The sequence below is a fragment of the Bos taurus genome, chromosome 10 (genome assembly GCF_002263795.3).
Source record: "Bos taurus isolate L1 Dominette 01449 registration number 42190680 breed Hereford chromosome 10, ARS-UCD2.0, whole genome shotgun sequence".
In the NCBI taxonomy this organism is placed as follows: domain Eukaryota; kingdom Metazoa; phylum Chordata; class Mammalia; order Artiodactyla; family Bovidae; genus Bos; species Bos taurus.
This window is the reverse complement of record NC_037337.1, coordinates 101,586,894-101,605,668: the sequence shown is the minus strand read 5'-3', so window position 1 is coordinate 101,605,668 and position 18,775 is coordinate 101,586,894. Positions and strand designations below refer to the sequence as shown.

Sequence of the window (18,775 nt, the reverse complement as noted above, 5' to 3'; positions counted from 1 at the left end):
TTGTTGGCTTTTATTGAGGGAAGCAGTTTTGAGGTTTTACTTTTAATGGTTGATTGCTTGGGGGCTGCTAATTATAGCTTTTTTCTTATAAATTAAGAAGGGAAGTTTTCTACCAAGGGAAGGATTTTGAGTTGTATTTCTGTCTTAAACCAAGAGGTGATATCTTGTGTAAACACACACACACACACAGACTCACACAAAGAGTGCTTCTTTGTATCACCTCTAAAGATATCGTAAATGCTTACGACTGGGATTTCAGATTTTAGGGGGACCGCCCTGGCGGTGCAGTGGCTGACTCCACGTCCCATTCAGGGGACCTGGGTTTGATCCCTGGTCAGGGAACTAGACCCCACATGCTGCAACTGAGAGTCTGCTGCAGCTGAAGATCCCACCTGCCACAGCACAGGCCTGGTGCAGCAAAAAAAGAAAAGCCCGAGCTTCCTTCAGCGTTTGAATCTTACAGCTTTGCTTTTCACTTAGAGCTGACAATCATGACTTGTATACCTGTGTACTAAAATAGCTAAAGCTATATCTTAGATGATGTTTCATTATTATTATTATTAAGAAATTCTTAGGAAATTCTGTCCTTGAAGAACTCCTTTTTTCCCCTACCCACTACAAATGGCAGAAGTTTAAGAGGCATGAGACCTGTTGTTGTTCACTCGGTGAGTTGTGTCTGACTCTTTGCAACCCATGGACTGCAGCACGCCAGGCCTCTCTGTCCTTCACCAACTCCCGGAGCTTACTCAAACTCATGTCCATTGAGTCAGTGATGCCATCCAACCATCTCATCCTCGTAATCCCCTTCTCTTCCTGCCTTCAATCTTTTCCAGCATCAGGCTCTTTTCCAGTGAGTCAGTTCTTCGCATCAGATGGCCAAAGTATTGGAGTTCCAGCTTCAGCGTCAGTCCTTCCAGTGAACACTCAGGGTTGGTTTCCTTAGGATGGACTGGTTGGATCTCCGTGCTGTCCAAGGAACCCTCAAGAGTGTTTTCCAACACCACAGTTCAAAGGCATCAGTTCTCACCTCTCAGCCTTTCTGGCCCAACGCTCACACTCATACATGATTACTGAAAAACCGTAGCTTTGACTAGACACACCTTCGTTGAGGTTTGTCATAGCTTTTCTTCCAAGGAGCAAGTGTCTTTTAATTTTGTGGCTGCAGTCAGCGTTCGCAGCCCCCCAAAATAAAAGCTGCCACTCTTTCCACTTTTTCCCCATCTATTTGCCATGAACTGAGTAGTACTATTTGTCCAATGAAATAAATCTGAGATAATAGGCTGTTTCTAGCACTGCATGTTTAAAACAAAAAAAATCTTTTTTCCTTAATACTAATAGACCTTAATGAAAACTTTGTAGTGCTTTTTAAAAAAAACAAAAACACATTCAAAGCCCTTTAGTGACTCTAAAGAGTAAGTTAGAACTGTTTAACCTGGCTGTCCAACATCTGGTCCCCTTTCCAAACTCATCTTTCATTCATCATCCCAAATTCCTCTGTTTCTTTTGGCGTAACACTTGTTCCTTTCGATGTGTGATGTGTGTTTTTACTTCATTCTGTTGCCCTTGCTGGCAATACCTTTCTCTACTTCTCACCTGACCAAATTGGACCCGTCTTCAAGGCCTTGCTCAGTAAATACACACACCCAGAAAAAGCCTTTTTTTGTTTACATTGGGCAGGCTTCGCTCCTTTCTTTGAATTTTGATAGATGGTTGTGTAATTTTTTTAATCACGTGATAAAAATACAGTGTTCACAATTATCTCCGTAAAGCTCTTTGAGTTTGCAAATTTCTCAGTCACTTCCACTGTTCTCCCTATGTTGCCTGCCTTGTGCGTTCTAGTTACTTAATAATTGGTGGTTTCTTGGCACTTACTCCAGATACCCACTAACAGAAAAATCCTCACTTGCCATCTTCTTTATGGTTTAATTTATTTCTTATAATCTAGCAAAGAGTCCTCTCAAGTGCAGTCAGGAGCTTTATAACCACATATGGCTTTGCCTTTCATTTTTCTCATTCTACCTGTGACTTTTATGAATTAACCTCGGATGGCCTCTGTCTGCTGTTTCTTGAGAGGCATTTTCAGTTCCTGATTTAGCCCCAGCTGTTAACAGGGAGCTGGCTTAATGTTCTCTCTTGACTTTACCCCCCACCGATGCCCGTGATGTTTCCGGCTGGTGTGTTTCTCTGTGTGGGTATCTCTGCCTCTCCATGCCCAGGAGCCTCCTCCATCTCATTGTAAGCATCGAGATTTGCACTTGCCCACCACCTGTCGTTTGGCAAAAAGCTCTGGGAAGCTTCTTCTGTTTTCCAGCCATGAAATGAAGCATGGTTGGTCAGAAGGCCCACCAGCGTCCAAGATTTTGAGTGCAGGTGGAGTGCCAGGTAGTAATGTCAGGCAGAAATACCGAGGCACCAAAGTGCTTTTCAGTCACAGCCGGAGACCCTTAGAGAGGCATCTGGTAGTTTGGGTCTAAGATTCATTCTTCATACTGTGTGGGGAAGGTCAAAAAGCATAGACTATCCAGCTCTCCTTTTGGGAGCGTTAAAACTTGGCTGGATAACAAGAGCATCACGACCTGCTGGAGAACGTATTTCAGTGGCAGTGTATCATGGAGTACGGGCTTAAGAATGCCATTTTATTAATTTTTTTTTTTAAGATTTTTTTTAATGTGGGCTGTTTTTAAAGTCTTTATCACCTGTGTTACAATGATGCCTCTCTGTTATATCTTAGTTTACTGGCCACAAGGCATGTGGGATCTTAACTCCCCGACCAGGGGTCGAACCCACACCCCCTGCCCTGGAAGGCGAAGTCGTAACCACTGGGAGCCAGGGCAGTCCCAGGAAGGCAGTGTCTGAAGGGAGTGATGGGCACCTTCCCGTGTGCGCCCCAGGTCACGGCCGTGGGGCCTCCTGAGCTGGGGCAGTCCCAGGAAGGCAGTCTCTGAAGGGAGTGGTGGGCACCTTCCCGTGTGCACCCTAGGTCACAGCCGTGGGGCTTCCTGAGCCAGGGCAGTCCCAGGAAGGCAGTCTCTGAAGGGGGTGATGGGCACCTTCCTGTGTGCGCCCTAGGTCACAGCCATGGGAGGAGAAAGGGGCCTCCTGAGCCAGGGTGAAGTGAGCTAACGGGCCTAACGGGAGAGTCTTAGAGAGCCAAGGAGCTCAGGGAGGGAGTGACGTAGGATAGTGTGTATTTAAGAAAAAAAGATCGCATATGTTTTTTCAAATCGTTGCACCTCTTCTAAAGTATTATTCCTCACCGTGATCTTTCGTTTCCTATACTTCCTTTTTGTCGGCAGCTGACTTGTCGGTATCGTTTTCTCAGACAGTCTCTCTCTAAAGTTCCCCAGTCATTATTCCGTGCATCAGAATGACTTATAAATGTGCTCAGGTGGCTTCCCCAAGATCACAGGTATCAGTAGTCATCTCCTGCTTTGATGAATGTGATTGTCCATCTGAAGTATCCCCGTACTTTTGTGTATAGAAAAGTTAAACAACGCTAGAAATCACATCTCATTCCTCGTTAACTATACATAGACAGCTGTCGCCAGCCATCCCTGGTGTGTGTGTGTGATGACCAAATAACTAGACTTCTTGAGTTTCCAGGCTTTATTTCATGAGTTTTTGCATCTTCTCTGCAATGATAATGCCTTGGGTTTTCTTTCAGTTTTTTTGGTTTCAGAATTTTACTGTCAGAGATTCCGTTTTCTGATGATTTTGTTGCACATGATCACTGAATGGGGAAATGAATACGTATGATTATTCAGACTGACCTGAGTTTCTTCTCCCTGGGGACTTTCACATGTAATATGGTAAATACAACTTCACTTTAAAAATCCAGGGGGCTTCCCTGGTGGGGAAGAATCCACTTTCTAACGCTGGGGTTTTGGGTTCCATCCCTGGTCAGGGAGCTAGGATCCCACGTGCCTTAGGGACAGCTCAGTCCGCAAACTTCGAGCTACAGAGCCTGTGCAGTTAGGAGCTGGTGCATGGCAGCGAAGAGCCTGTGTGCTGCAACCAAGACTCAGTGAAACCAAGAATAAATAAATAAAATTTAAAGTGAATGCAAAATCCAGCTAGAGAAATATTTATATGCTAATTGTTTTAAGAAAATGTCAGTTTTCCCAGGGGGTTCTTGGCTGATTTTGCTTCATGAACAAAAATCATACCCTTGCATTTGAAGATGCTCTCTTTTTACCAGTAACTTTGAGAATTGGTGATGCTGGTGATGCAGGAACTGATGCCCAGAAACAGGACCAGGAAACCAGTGGAGAAGAGCGATGACTTCATTGCATAGATTTTCAAGTAGAAGGTGTTGGTTTGGTTTCTTCAATTAAGCTGATTAGTTCATGTTACAAGGATGTACTATTTGATTGGAAGGAACATTTAATCTCTTTCACATTCTGGATGTCCAGATTCTGTAGCCCTCTCTCATGTTAAACCCATCCAGATGCAAATCCTGCTCTTCCTTCCAGGCCCAGATGTTAAGCTATTTCTTATCTTGAAACCTGACCCCACCAACAGCCTACCCACCACCTCTTAACCCAGGAAAGAATTTGTCTCCTTTTCTCATTGGAGTATAATAGCTTTATAACGTTGAGTTACTTTCTGCTGTACAGTGAAGTAGCTCAGTTATATGTGTACATGTATCCCTTCCCTCTTGGACCTGCCCCCATCACCGCACCTCCCACCCTGCCGGTACCTCTGGGTCATCGCAGAGCACGAAGCTGAGCTCCCTGTGCTAAACTGCAGGTTCTCCTTGGCTACCTGATTTACACGTGGTCATGCATTTGCTTCCCTGGTGGCTCAGATGGTGAAGGATCTGCCTGCAACACAGGAAACCTGGGTTCGATCCCTGGGTTGGGAATATCCCCTGGAGAAGAAACTGGCAACCTGATCCAGTGCTCCTGCCTGGAGACTCCCGTGGACAGAGGGGCCTGGAGGGCTGCTGCAGTTCATGGGGTCACAGAGAGTTGGACACGACCGAGCGACTGGCACGCACACAGTGTATTTTTGTCAAACCTAATCTCCCAATTCATCCCACCCTCCTCTTACCTCTTTGTCTCTACGTCTGCATCTCTATTCCTTCCCAGAAACTAGTTCAACTGTACCGTCTTTCTAGATTCCACATGCATGCGCTAATATGCATAAACAGCCCAAGTGTCCATCAACAAATGAATGGATAAAGAAGATGTGGTACATATATACAATGGAATATTACTCAGCCATAAAAAGGAATGAAGCTGAGTCATTTGTAGAGATGTGGGTGGACCTAGAGCCTGTCTCACAGAGTGAAGTGGATCAGAAGAACAAATATCATGTATTAACATGTGTATGTCTCTTGCTTGAAATTCCTGATCTGTCATAAGTGTCTTCTTTATGCTTACACACAGGTATTTGCACGCATCAGCTATACCCAGGTTTAGAAAGTGAGCTTGATATGAACAGGCACAGGTGGGGTGTACAGCCTCACACTCGCAGAGCACGTTTCGTGCTCCTCAAGCAGGTGACTAGACGATGTAAATGAGTGGCTTATGTAGCGAACACACTTTTCATTCTGCCTTTTTTGTTTTATGCACTGAATGCCTCCCCAGTGTTACATCAAGCCCGTGTGTTGTAGATAGCTCCAGGGCTGGGGTCAGGACCCTGGACGGACCGCAGAGTGCGGCCAGCGCCAGGCCAGGGGAGCAGAAGACTCGAGTCTCGTCCCGCTCCGCCTCTTGCCCCTCCTTCCACAAGTCGTGCAAGCTCTCTGGCCTGTTCCCTCTGCGTCTCCGCCCGGAGGGGGCTGTGCTTAACGTGCTGGCAGCTCTTCTTCTCGTTCCAGAACCTGCCGGTGGGGTTATCCATCATGGAGGGTGGCATGCCATCTCCTTGATTTTCCCTGCATATCCCAGACAGCATTCAGAGTCCACCACTGCGTGAATACAGATGTGGTCTGTCAGTGTGACAAAGACTGCTCTCCAGAGAAAATTACTGGGCTTGACAGCTCGCCAAGCCTGGGCTTAGTTTTTGAGATGTCAGTATAACAAGTGTTACGGTCAACGTTTCCAATTGCTCATCTACATATATGGTTGAATACACTGTTCTTGCTGTAATGGCATGAGGGCTGTTTTTCTTTTAATCCAACTGTCACATGCAAAACTGCTGCCACGGTTTCTTTCTTACGACCGAACGTTGCTAACCCTCTCGGTCATCCTTGAAGTTAGTGATAGGCGCATCTCGAGAATGTATTCATGCTGTTTTCCTCCAGAGAAAGAAGAATCCCTCTCTTACATTTTTCTTTTGTAATAGACAGCTAACTTCTGGGTGAGGATTTTGACAATTCTGTGTGTTGCATTTATAAGAAAAACTTGTATTTAATAATCTACATTTTACGGGAAATATTTAAATTAACATTGTTTAAGATGTCCTCAAAAGGGACTTCCCTGGTGATCCAGTGACTAGCACTCCGTGCTCCCAGTGCAAGGGGGCGGGTTCAATCCCTGGTTGGGGAACTACATCCCACATGCCACCCCTAAAAAAATAATAATAATACAAACGTGCCACAGTGAAGCTCAAAGATCTCGTGTGCTGCAGCTGAGACCTGGCACAGCCCAGTAAATAAGTGAAAAAAGATGGCACCAATTAAAAAGGCTCAGAATTAAGAGTTTCACTTCAGAGTTTCAGTTGTCCCCCTTAGAGATAGCCTTAAAAATCAAGACCAAAGGTTTCTAATACTATGTTTTCAACTGCGGCAAGCATGCCTGTGCGTTTGTGGCCTCATAGAGGACATCTAGCCATCTTGTCCACCTGCACCCTACCCAGGCCTCCTCTCCCATCAGGCCGCCCTGAGGAGACACATCCTTGCCACTCAGAGCTGCAGAGACCAGCCACATCAGGACGAGGCAGCTTATTGGCAGGGCCCTATCTCAGGCCTGACTCCAAATGTACTGAGTCAGATGTGTTTATGTTACCATGATCTCTGGGGGATCCATATGCATATTAACGTTGGAAAATCCCTGGTCCACCCTCCTCATTCCACTTTGAAATGAGAGTAAATTAGCATTACTGTTGAATGTTACCTCCTGACTTCAGTAACTTTTCACCCCCTGCCAGGTAACACCCCGACTCCTCAGCCTGACATGTGGGTCCTCCCCGTCCCAAGTCCCAGAGCTGACAGGTGACCCCTGACCCCTCAGCCTGACATGCGGGTCCTCCTCCCAGCTCCCAGACCTGGCGGGACCAAATCAAAGACTCCGTCCCTCGGTTCTGATTTGCTCGCAGTATCCCAATCCAGGCTCGTCTCGTCCCCTGCTCTCTCCTCTCCTCCTCCAACCTCTCCATCTTCCCCTCCCCTCCACGTGTCTGAACAGCATCCATTCCTACAGACTTAGCTGAGCTCTGTCTTCTGTGGCGCCTGCCCTGCCCAGTCCAGCCCACAAGATTTCTTGTTTCTTCCTTAGAGCTCCTGTCATTTGTCCCAGTGATGCATCTAGTAATAAACGGTCACACTGGCAGCTGCTGTTGTGGGGTGTTTCCTGTGCACCAGACCCTGTACTGAGGGAATCCTCTGAGGCACGTCCTGGGTTAGGCTCTGGGCATCCACATTTGAAAGCTTGGAGATGAGACTTCCCTGGCGGTCCAGAAGCTAAGACTCTGCCCTCCCAGTGCTGGGAGCCCTGGTTCAATTCCTGGTCAGGGCACTGGGTCCCTTGTGCCACAACTGAGAGTTCCCATGCTACACCCAGGACCCAGCAGCGCCAAGAAAGTAAAAATATATTAGAAAAATAGAGCTTGGAGAGCTCGATGCTGGTGGCTGGTGAGTAAGGGAACCAAGATTTGCTTGTGCTCTTAATCACTGTTATATTGCCTTCTTTGGAGAAGGCAATGGCACCCCACTCCAGTACTCTTGCCTGGAAAATCCCATGGACGAAAGGGCCTGGTGGGCTGCAGTCCATGGGGTCGCTAGGAGTCGGACACGACTGCGCAACTTCACTTTCACTTTTCACTTTCATGTGTTGGAGAAGGAAATGGCAACCCACTCCAGTGTTCTTGCCTGGAGAATCACAGGGACGGGTGGGCTGCCGTCTCTGGGGTTGCACAGAGTCGGACACGACTGAAGCGACTTAGCAGCAGCAGCAGCAGCATAGTGCCTTCTCACCTCTAACAGCATAAGCCTCCTGAGGGCAGGGACCAGGCCTGCCTTTGCACCCCCATGATGCCTGCCCAGAACCGGAGAAAGCGAGGCATGTTCCCTCTGCCCAGAAGCTTTCTTGATAAACCAGTTGCAATTATATAGCTTTCCCCCTGTGCACAAGAATTGGTTTGGTTGGGATTGTAAAATTTGAGATTTCATTTGATTGGTGGTGGTGGTTTAGGCACTAAGTCGTGTCTGACTCTTTTGCAACCATATGGACTGTAGCCGGCCAGGCTCCTCTGTCCATGGGATTCTCCAGGCAAGAATACTGGAGTGGACTGCCGTTTCCTTCTCCAGGGCATCTTCCTGACCCAGGGATCGAACCCAGGTCTCCTGCATTGCAGGCAGATTCTTTGCCGACTGAGCCACCAGAGAAGTCCATCTGCACATAAATGAAAATAACTGTTTACAAAAATGTGAAAAAGGAAGCGGATGCAGCATTGTATCGTGTGAAATGGCAGCAGGCGTTCCAGATCAGGTCGCTTTGATGGAAACCCGCGTGTTTTGCATGTTGCCTTTGGAATCACACCACAACAGCAAAAGAGTTTGCCAAATCAAATGGAAAAGCTAAAAGTATTTAAAATCGACAACAGAATTTTTATCATCTTAGCTGGGGCGGGAGTGCTAAACTGAATCCCTGATTGTCTCTTTATAAGACAGGATTACACATTGATTCACTTGCAAGACACTTTTGAGCAATTGCTGTGCGTTTCACGTCATCTTTTCCCATTTCCAATTTGCCCATATTGTCTGCTCATCTTCCCTGCTTGGTGGCGAACTGCTGCTGGAGAAGATCTGGGCAAAGTAGGAATTCAAGGCACTGCAGGCTTCCCAGGGCACCTCTTAGTTCTGACGCGTTTCCTTACCTGCGTGTTCCTGAGCTGACCCCAGGAGAGGCAGCCAAGGTGTTAATACCATTAGCTGTTCCTGGCCGCACCTTCCTCCCTATCACTCACCTTCCCCTCCTCCCCACAGGATGAAGAATGATACAGTCCCAGGACCAGCTTTGTGTTGTCGCTCAGTCGCTCAGTCGTGTCCGACTCTTTGCAACCCTATGGACTGCAGCACGCCAGGCTTCCGTGTCCTTCACTATCTCTTGGAGTTGGTCAAACTCATGCCCATTGAGTTGGTGATGCCATCCAACCATCTCATCCTCTGCTGCCCTCTTCTCCTCCTGCCTTCAATCTTTCCCAGCATCAGGGTCTTTTCAAATGAGCCGTCTCTTCACATGAGGTGGCCAGAGTATTGGAGCTTCAGCATCAGTCCTTCCAATGAATATTCAGGACTGATCTCCTTTAGGATGGACTGGTTGGATCTCCTTGCAGTCCAAGGGACTCTCAAGAATCTTCTCCAACACCACGGTTGGAGAAGCATCAATTCTTTGGCACTCAGCCTTCTTTATGGTCCCACTCTCACATCCATACATGACTACTGGAAAAACCATAGCTTTGACTATGTGACTTCAGCAAAGTGATATCTCTGCTTTTTAATATGCTGTGTAGGTTTGTCATAGTTTTTCATCCAAGGAGCAAACGTCTTTTAACATCTTTCATGGCTACGGTCACTGTCTGCAGTGATTTTGGAGCCCAAGTAATTAAAGTCTGCCACCGTTTCCACTGTTTCCCCATCTGCTTGCCATGAAGTGACGGGACCGGAAGCCGTGATCTTTGTTTTCTGAGTGTTGAGCTTGAAGCCGGGGTCTTCGCTCACCTCTTTGGCCTTCGTCAGGAGGTGCTTCAGCCCCCGAGTGGCTCCTGGTGGTGACCGTGGCTGCTGACCCCGTCTTCCCCCCAACCCCCCGCTGTGTCCGCCATGCCCCCACCTCTGTTCGCTTTAGCTGCACCTAAGTCCCAAGGGTGCTGGCACCTCTTCCCCTCCTTGTGTTCACTTAGCACCCAGGCTCTGGGCTGAGCTCCCCCACCCCCTGGTTCTGCCTGCCCTGGCCCTATCCCGCAAGCTCCTGAGTGCACACTGGTCCCTGGAGTTGCTCCTGGCCAGTCTAAGAGCTGGAGCAAGCCTAGCCTGTCCTCTCTGCGCTGCACCGGCCTCCTCTGCCAGCCTCTGTCCTCTCTGCGCTGCACCAGCCTCCTCTGCCAGCCCGCGTCCTCCTCCGCCATCCCCAGTCTCTGCTCTGCACCGGCCTCTCCACCAGCACCAGCCTCCTCCGCCAGCCCCCATCCTCTCTGCGCTGCACCAGCCTCCTCCACCAGATACGCACACCGCACTCAGTAGCCTCCCTCCCCTTCTCCCAGCAAGCGTCTTGTCCGAGTGACCTCAGAACCATGTGTCCAGCTCCCCGGACGTGCTATGACCCCAGCTGCCCGCCGTGGTGCCTCCAACGGCCTGCCCAGCATGGAGCGATGCTCCCTGGCCAGGCAGAGGCTGCTGTGCCTGCTTGACTATCCAGACCCTTCTCTGCCCAGCTCTCCTGCCCTGCTCCTGTGCGCTTCCATAAGCGTTTCCTCTTCATGCTGCAATCGGGGGCGCCTGTCACTCAAGCACCTCGCGCCCTTGTGCTGCCCGGGAGAACTTGAGCTCGTCTGCCTTCAGCTCCCTGTTCAGGGACAGCAGAGAACTGGCATGTCTGCCCCCACGACCCCTCTCTGTGCCCGTTCTCACTCTTCAGGTGAGACGCAGAGTTCTCGGTGAGCGACCTGCTCTCTGCTGCGGCTACTAAACCTGTGCACGGCAGGTGACCTTGCCTCCTGCTTCATGGGCAGGGTCATGACCTCTTTCTGCCTGGGTTTCCTTTTTGCCTCCCTGTTCACCTCCAGAGTTTTCTGTCTTCCTTCCACTCTATTTCTAATTTTTCTTTTTTCCCCCTTTTTTCTGGTGCCTCTCCTTTGTTCCTGTATCATCCTCTACCCTCCTTCTAAGACCTTTCTCCATCAGTCACCCCCTCTCCAGTTTATAACTTCCATCCCTGACTGCAGATACGTTCAGTCTCCCTGAATCTACTAGATTAGAATCGCCTAGAAATCTACTCCCCCAACCACACTCCCTCCAGGCCGCCCTTCTGCCTTTTTTCCAGGTTTTGGTTCTTGTCAGCCTCCCAGGGCATCCAGCGCTCCTCCGGGGGACTCTCCTCCCCTCGATGCCCGCTCCCCCACCCCATCTTCTGTGCCCGTGACAGTGATTCCCGTTCGTTAAACACCTGCCCATGTTCCCGTAGTGAATTGCTGCGGTGATCCCTCGAGTCAGCTTTATGCCTGTCCATTCTACAGATAAAGCTGAGCACCTTTATTGCTAATCTCAAGCCAAACTGGACTGACGTCTCAATTATTTTGTCTTCTGCTTAAAGAAGAAGTCATAAGACATTGACATGTGATCAATTTTTTTTTTTTTTAAATTGAGGGCAGTCATGTTGCTGGTACTTGTTAATGTTTTTGTTACACCTCAAAGTTGTGTTTTTTTTTTTTTTTCAGAATACTGCTGTCCAATAATAGTAGAAAGAATTTACAGTTAAAATATCTAAATATGCTTGCATTTATCATTTAAGGATCACGTTAAAGAACATATTTATTTTTTATATCTGAGTGATTATAACTTATTCAAATGATGTTTTACTCCTCACTCCTTATCCCTTTTAAAAACACTTTATTATCAGAGTGTATCTGCTTTACAGCGCTGGCCTAGTGTCTGCTGTGCCCCGAGGTGCGTAAGCTGTGGGTGCACGTATGCCCCGCCCCGCGCTGGAGCCCCTCCGCCCGCACTGGAGCCCCCTCAGCCCGCGCTGGAGCCCCTCCGCCCCCGTCCCACCCCCTTGATCACCGCAGGGCACTGAGTTGAGCTCCCTACACTGTGCACACCTGTTTTACACGTGGCGGTGTGCACACGTCAGCTGTAACCTCCCTCTGCGTCCTACCCTCCTCTCGCCCCACTGTGTCCATTCTCTGCATCTGCCAAAGAACGCATTTAGAAGCAACAATAAAATGTTTCAAAATGCTTTTCTTAACCTAACTCGTCCTCTTGTTAAGATTCCTGGAACCCCATTCATGGTTTCAAATGGGAATCTTCTCTGCCTCCGGGACAGCACATGAAGGGTCTCATCCAGGGAGAAGCGGGGGAGCCGGGGGGAGCGCAGAGGAAGAGTCCTGTTCTTGTTGCCCTGTTTACAGAAATTTCACTGTGTTTGCTGGAGAGAGAATTCTCAGTAGATCCATGAGCGAGTGAATGAGTAAATAAATGAGCAGAGGAGTAGAATGAAGATCAAAGTTAGCATGCTGAAAGTGTGTGTCAAGTCAGGTGGGACAATGCTGGTCCTTATCTTCTTTACTGGGCTTTCCACTGCAGACTTAGAGTCGGAGGCTTTAAAAACTACGAACCCGACTACATGTTTGTGGAAAGATTTAAACTGCTATCATCATAAAATTATTGCACTAGTTTTAAACTCTCTCCGAAGGCGTTTGACAGAACTCTGCTGTCAGAGTCAAATTTAATAAATTGGATGGAACTTTCTCTCTCATCCATTGTCTAGGAGATAAGTTACTTTTAGTGACCAAATTTGTTACAGCATGGGGCCATTCATTCTGCTGGTTACAGATGCGTCACGGCAACAAGTGGCTGGATGTACTTTTCGTAGACAACTTGTATCCACAGATTGGTTGTTCTGGGGTAAAAAAATAACTGGACTTAGTTCTTCAGCAATGCTTGTTTTCACAAATGGTTCATTGTACAGCAATCAGATTTGAAGCCCTAGGTTTCGGTGGCACTCTGTGTACACCATCTGTTGCCAGATGTGGTTCAATTCAAAGGAGGAAAAGATACGTGACAGTGGATATTCACAGGTCACACGGCAGCCTTCGTCTCTGAGTCAGGAATCCTGGGAGAAAAAGCCCAGATTTTTTAAAATGTGAAACTACCTACATTACCTCCTCAAATGTTTTTATTTCACATTAAATTAATGTCCCGGGTAGACCCTGTAGGCTCACGTACTATTCAATACCTTTAGTTTGCTATCTTAGTTTCTAATTTTCACTCTAGTTGTAGTCATTGCTTTTTGAGTGTGAGCTTACGGTAGAATAAATCAAATTAGCTTTAGTGGGTAGACTTAGTTTTCTCTAATGACTTACTAAGTAAAATATGCCTTCTTCTTAAGTGGAAAAGCCAAAGTGGATTACTTTTTATTTGACTGACAAGGAAAGGCATTTTTGATTTTAGTGACTGAAATAAATTACTTTACCACAAATTAAATGTGAACTATGTATATATGATCCCTGTTTTCATGAACAGAGCAGCTTGAGAACCAAGCGCATTGCAGTTGATCTCTTTAACCAGTTGGTGGTGCTGAAAACTCTGGTAAGAAACTAATTGGGAGGCGAGGAGGTTAACCTGGACGCCTTCTTAATAAACATTATTCTGTTAGTTTTTGAAAAATTCATGCCAAAAATGTGTGCCCAAATTACTGGATCTTCTAAGCTTACACACCAAACCGAGTATCGGTGATGGGCAGCAGAATCCATTTGTAGTGAACTTCCGTAAAGATGTCATCGGCTCCCGTAGGATTCGCCTGCTGGACGCTGCATGGCTGTGTAACACTTGGGAAAGACACCTTCCTCCCGGGACTGACACCTTCATCCCGGGAAAGACACCTTCATCCCAGGACTGACACTTAGCCTGCTGGCTACGGACTGGAAGGGGAGATGACAGCATGTGCTCGCCCGGGAGATTTAAGGAACATTGCTTTGTATTATTACGACTTAACAAAAAAAAAATGCTATTAATGCATTTTTTAGGGTCTGTGTTTGGGTTTAACTCTGTGTTTTTACCACCCGAGAATTCAGTAGAACGACAGTCTGCTGCTTGAATGTGTGCTGAGGCACCCTCAGTTGAGCGTGGAGGCCTTGGAGTCAGGCGTGGCTCTGTCAGTCGGATCTAACCAAAGGTGTCCTGTGCCGTTCTTGCTTTGGGGACCTTAGTTCCTGACCGGGGATTGAACCTGGGTCGCAGCAGTGAACGCGCCGCGTCCTGACCCCCGGACCCCCTGGGAGTTGCCCCACGTGTGCTCTCTTAAACACATACACCTCACACAGGTACACTTTTAACTTCTGTCCTGGCCAAGTGTCAGTCGCTCAGTCATGTCCGGCTCTTTGCGGCCCCATGGGCTTAGCCCACAGGCTCCTCTGTCCAAGGAATTCTCCAGGCAAGGATACTGGACTGGGTTACCATTTCCTCCTCCAGGGGATCCCTCCTCCAAGGGATCTTCCCGACCCAGGGATTGAACCTGGGTCTCCTGCATTGCAGGCAGATTCTTTACTGTCCTGGCTAAAGCACTGATTAATAGTGTTTTAGGATCTTATCATGTGGAGAAGGCAATGGCACCCCACTCCAGTACTATTGCCTGGAAAATCCCATGGACAGAGGAGCCTCATAGTTTGTAGTCCCTGGGGTTGCTGCAAATCAGACCCGACTGAGCGGCTTCGCTTTCACTTCTCACTTTCATGCCCTGGAGAAGGAAATGGCAACCCACTCCAGTGTTCTTGCCTGGAGAATCCCAGGGACGGGGGAGCCTGGTGGGCTGCCGTCTCTGGGGTCGAACAGAGTCGGACACGACTGAAGCGACTCAGCAGCAGCAGCAGCAGCAGGATCTTACCACACTGAAGCTTTCTCCTGACTTGTCTCAATCTTCCAAACATTGAATATGTGGTAGAAAACTTAATAAAACCATCAGAGTTTTAAAAAGTAAAAAAAGAAACAAAAGCAAGCAAACAAACCCACATTTTAAACAGATAATCCTAGAACTCATTTTTTTTATACTAAAAGAATAAAGATTTTTATTAAGCATTGTAAGTTGCATTCAGTAGCCTTCAGATACACCGCACCACAACCCATCTACAGTCAGTCAAGCCCAACAGCAGTTCATCCTGCACAATCCATGAGTTAGGGCAAAACTCCCTTCAACTTACAGTAAGATCCTGCTCAGGTCTTGTTGGCAGGGACTGGGGAATTACATCTCATTTCTGATCACTAATGTGTAATGAAGAGCACCAGGAGAATTATATGAAAACGAATAAGAAGTGATTCTGATTTCAAAGTACATTGTTTGGAAACATTAACAAGAACACCAAAATGATATAAATATACCTGCTAGAACCCGTTTTCAGAGAAGGCCATGGCACCCCACTCCAGTACTCTCGCCTGGAAAATCCTATGGACGGAGGAGCCTGGTGGGCTGCAGTCCATGGGGTCGTTAGGAGTCAGACACGACTGAGCGACTTCACTTTCACTTTTCATTTCCATGCATTGGAGAAGGAAATGGCAACCCACTCCAGTGTTCTCGCCTGGAGAATCCCAGGGACGGGGGAGCCTGGTGGGCTGCTGTTTATGGGGTTGCACAGAGTCGGACACGACTGAAGCGACTTAGCAGCAGCAGCAGCAGAACTCATTTTTATAATGTAAAGAATATTAAAATTTAAATTCACCTTCCTGTGTTACCTGGATGAGGGCTGCCTGTCAGTTCAGGAGATCAGGGAATCCAGAGCCCCCAGCAGGTTTTGAAAACAGAAGCCCTGCGTGTGTCACAGAGTTGCGTCTGTTCTCACGTGAGCTCGCTTTGGCTGTGCTGCGGCCTAGTGGCTGTGCGGGCTTCTTCTCTGGTTGCCATGAGCGGGAGCTACTCTCCAGTCTTAGGGCTCAGGCTTCTCCCTGTGGGGCTTCTCATCTCGGAGCTCGGATGCCAGGGCACACGGGCTCCAGAAGTGCGTGTCCCCGCCAAAAAGCACAGGCTCGGTGTTTGTGGCTCGGGCTTCATTGTTCCAGGGCCTGTGGGATCTTCCTGGACCAGGGATCGACCCTGTGTCTCCTGCATTGGCAGGTGAATTCTTTACCACTGAACCCACCAGGGAAGCCCTGTATCAATCCTTAATAGCTCAGTTTTCTCAACTTGTAAAATGGGGTGATCAAGTCTTTTCCTCCAAGCTGGTGTGAGTTCTAGAGGAGGTAGCGAGTGCTTGTTGGGTGTTGTTTTCCCTACACTTTCCTCCCTTGAGGCAGAGACTGTGAGTCAGTTGCTTCTGAGCCCCCACGATACCCCCGCACTTTAGCCAGAGCCTCAGGACACGAGGTCTCTGTGTCTGCCACTGCCCCGTGCTCCACTAAAGCAAAGCTATTTCCCGGTTATAAAGTGTCACAAGGATTTTGTAGGCTCACAGACCCACAAAGGAGAGACTCGTATAGTTATATCTGGTTTTCAGATACGTGCCTGTCTGTCCCGGGAATATTTATGTGTTGGTCTGAATCTGCCTAATTAAGACTGGGGAGCGATTTCTGAAAGGTGCAGCAAAGGTGTTACTAAGAGTCTGCTCATCCATCCATTTATTTGTTCCACAGATTGTATTGAGCATGACTCTTCAGAGATGAAGTCCAGGAAAGCCTCACCCTGTCTCTGAGAGCTGCAGACTTCAAGGGGCAGGAATTGATAGGCAGCCCTTATCTAGGTGACAGGAAGATGATTAAATTGTAAATGTTGTTTATAATATTAAGAAAATCAGTCCTAGGATCATCTGTAACAATTTTCTTATGCATTTAAAACTCTGATGATATCATTCAGTTTTCCAGAGCATATTCTGTGTTTGAAAGATTGATAGAAGTCAGAAGAGAGCTTCACTGCAATGGTAATCCTAAAATGCTATTACTTAGGTGTTTTAGCCAGTATGGAATTAAAAAGTGTAACTGTAAAGCAGGGGTCTCCAGTCTCCAGAATCTAATGCCTGACGATTTGAGGTGGAGCTGATGCGTCAGTAATAGAAATAAAGTACACATAGATGTAGTGTGCTTGAATTATCCTGAGAGCGTCCCTCTGCCTTCCCTGGTCCACGGAAGAAGAGCTGTCTTCCGTGAAACCAGCCGCTGGTGCAGACAGGCTGGGGACTGCTGGCCTAGGCTGTGTGTATATTTAGGAACAGCACAGCTAATAACTCTGGTTAGATCTGACTGAGTCAGATCTTTGAGTTTTTGAGATACAGAATCATGGAAGCAGATGTTGGCAGAGACTAAAAATCATTTACACCATCGCTAAGAAAATGGAGGCTGCAGGAACTTCATGGCTTACCCAAGGTTACACAGACCTGGGTCAAGTTCGGGTCTCCTGGCTCCCGATTCAATGCCAAAGCGTTATTTTTCTATCCCCACGTCTACAAGACGAGCCATTTTGGGTGTAAATAAAAGCAAGTGCATGCTTGTTCAGCCTCAGTAAACTTCCATGCTAAACAGGGAGTGCCGTTTCTGCCCGGTCTATCAGAATGAAAACCTGTAGAGCGTGGCAGGCAGTTGATGAAGTTGCCCCGTGTCTGTTTTCGAGCCGAGCAGGGGTCGGGAGCCCAGCCCAGGCGCGTCACTCGCAGCCCCCAGCCGGAGCAGGTCGGTACCTGGAAGCCTGCGCCCGAGACGGCAGCGTTTCCGTCCACCGACCGCCCTGCCGCCTCTTGCTTCCTGCGGGATGAATGGCGTTCTGCAGGTGTGTTAGCGATTCCTGAGTTTGTTCCCCACTCAGGATTACCTCATTGTTTTCTGCTTCTTTTCCATAATTATACAGTAACAGGAAAATAAACCGGCTCTGCGTTGAGCCCACAGCAGAAATCTTGTGCTCTTTATGTAAGTTTGATTTATAGATGTGTACCGCGGAGCGGAGTGACTATGAAACATTCATCTTCCCATCGCTGGTTGCCATGGAAGCCGAGTACACAGAGCGGTGTCGCTCCAGTCCTGGGGACGCCTGCAGTGGTTTATCCCTTTGTTGTTCTCGTCTCTTAAGCAACTGCCTAGTAGTCTTTCATCATGACAATTAATCATGCACACAGGTTTTTTATCTTTCATCTCAAATAGAAAGCACAAAAAAATGTATGACAAAATTTGGGAGAATTTAAATATTCTTGCTTCTTTAAATATGCATTTGTGGTTTTTTCCCCCCTTCAGTCCCACTGGAAAAATAGGTCATATTGGGGGAAAAAAAAGCACATATTAATGTACAGAAATCTCAATAAAGACAACAATACAGAAATTTAAGGAGAAGGCATTGCCATTCTAAGGAAATCTTAAGGAACTTCAGATTCCCAGGTCTCCCAGTGTTTGGAGCTAAGTCTGGATTTGGGTAATGCTAACCCCCCAAGACCACTGAGCTACACTTTATCAATTCTCCTCTTGGTTTGTTTTGCTCGTTTCCTTAGAGGTCTGAGCAGCCTACAGATTTGCTGGAGAGATACAGTAGACAGTAAAGAGTGCACGCGTGGTCAGTCGTGTGTGACTCTGCGACTCCATAGCCTGCAGCACACTAGGCTCCTCTAGCCTTCACTCTCTCCCTAAGTTTGCTCAAATTCACATCCATCCAGTCAGTAATGCCATCCAGCCATCTCATCCTCTGTCGTCCCCTTCTCCTCCTGCCTTCATTCTTTCCAGGGATCAGGGTCTTTTCCAGTGAGTCTGCTCTTTGCATCAGGTGCCAAAGTATTGGAGCTTCAGCTTCAGCCTTAGTCTTCCTCATTTTAAAAAAGTTTTTGTTTATTTTTGGTTGCGCTGGGTCTTCGTTGCTGCACGCAGGCTTCCTCTAGTCGTGGTGAGCAGGGGCTGCTCTTTAGCTGTGGTCGAGGACTCCTTCTTCTGGTG

At 47.7% G+C, this 18,775-nt stretch overlaps 1 protein-coding gene across 9 annotated transcripts in view; it reads left to right on the top strand.

Annotated features, from left to right (window-relative positions):
- EFCAB11 (EF-hand calcium binding domain 11) overlaps positions 1-18,775 on the top strand; it is a 169,198-nt gene that overhangs the window by 30,003 nt on the left and 120,420 nt on the right. For 4 of the 9 annotated variants that reach the window (XM_059890969.1, XM_059890968.1, XM_059890967.1 and 1 more), the window contains exon 6: positions 9,152-9,788. The exons of 4 other annotated variants lie outside the window; for them this stretch is intronic. In XM_059890969.1, the coding sequence (XP_059746952.1) occupies positions 9,152-9,650 (499 nt within the window). In that variant the 3' untranslated portion in view covers positions 9,651-9,788. Of the gene's footprint in view, positions 1-9,151; positions 9,789-11,801; positions 12,132-18,775 lie in introns of those variants that run through there. One more of the 9 variants, XM_005212272.5, reaches the window with a different exon arrangement.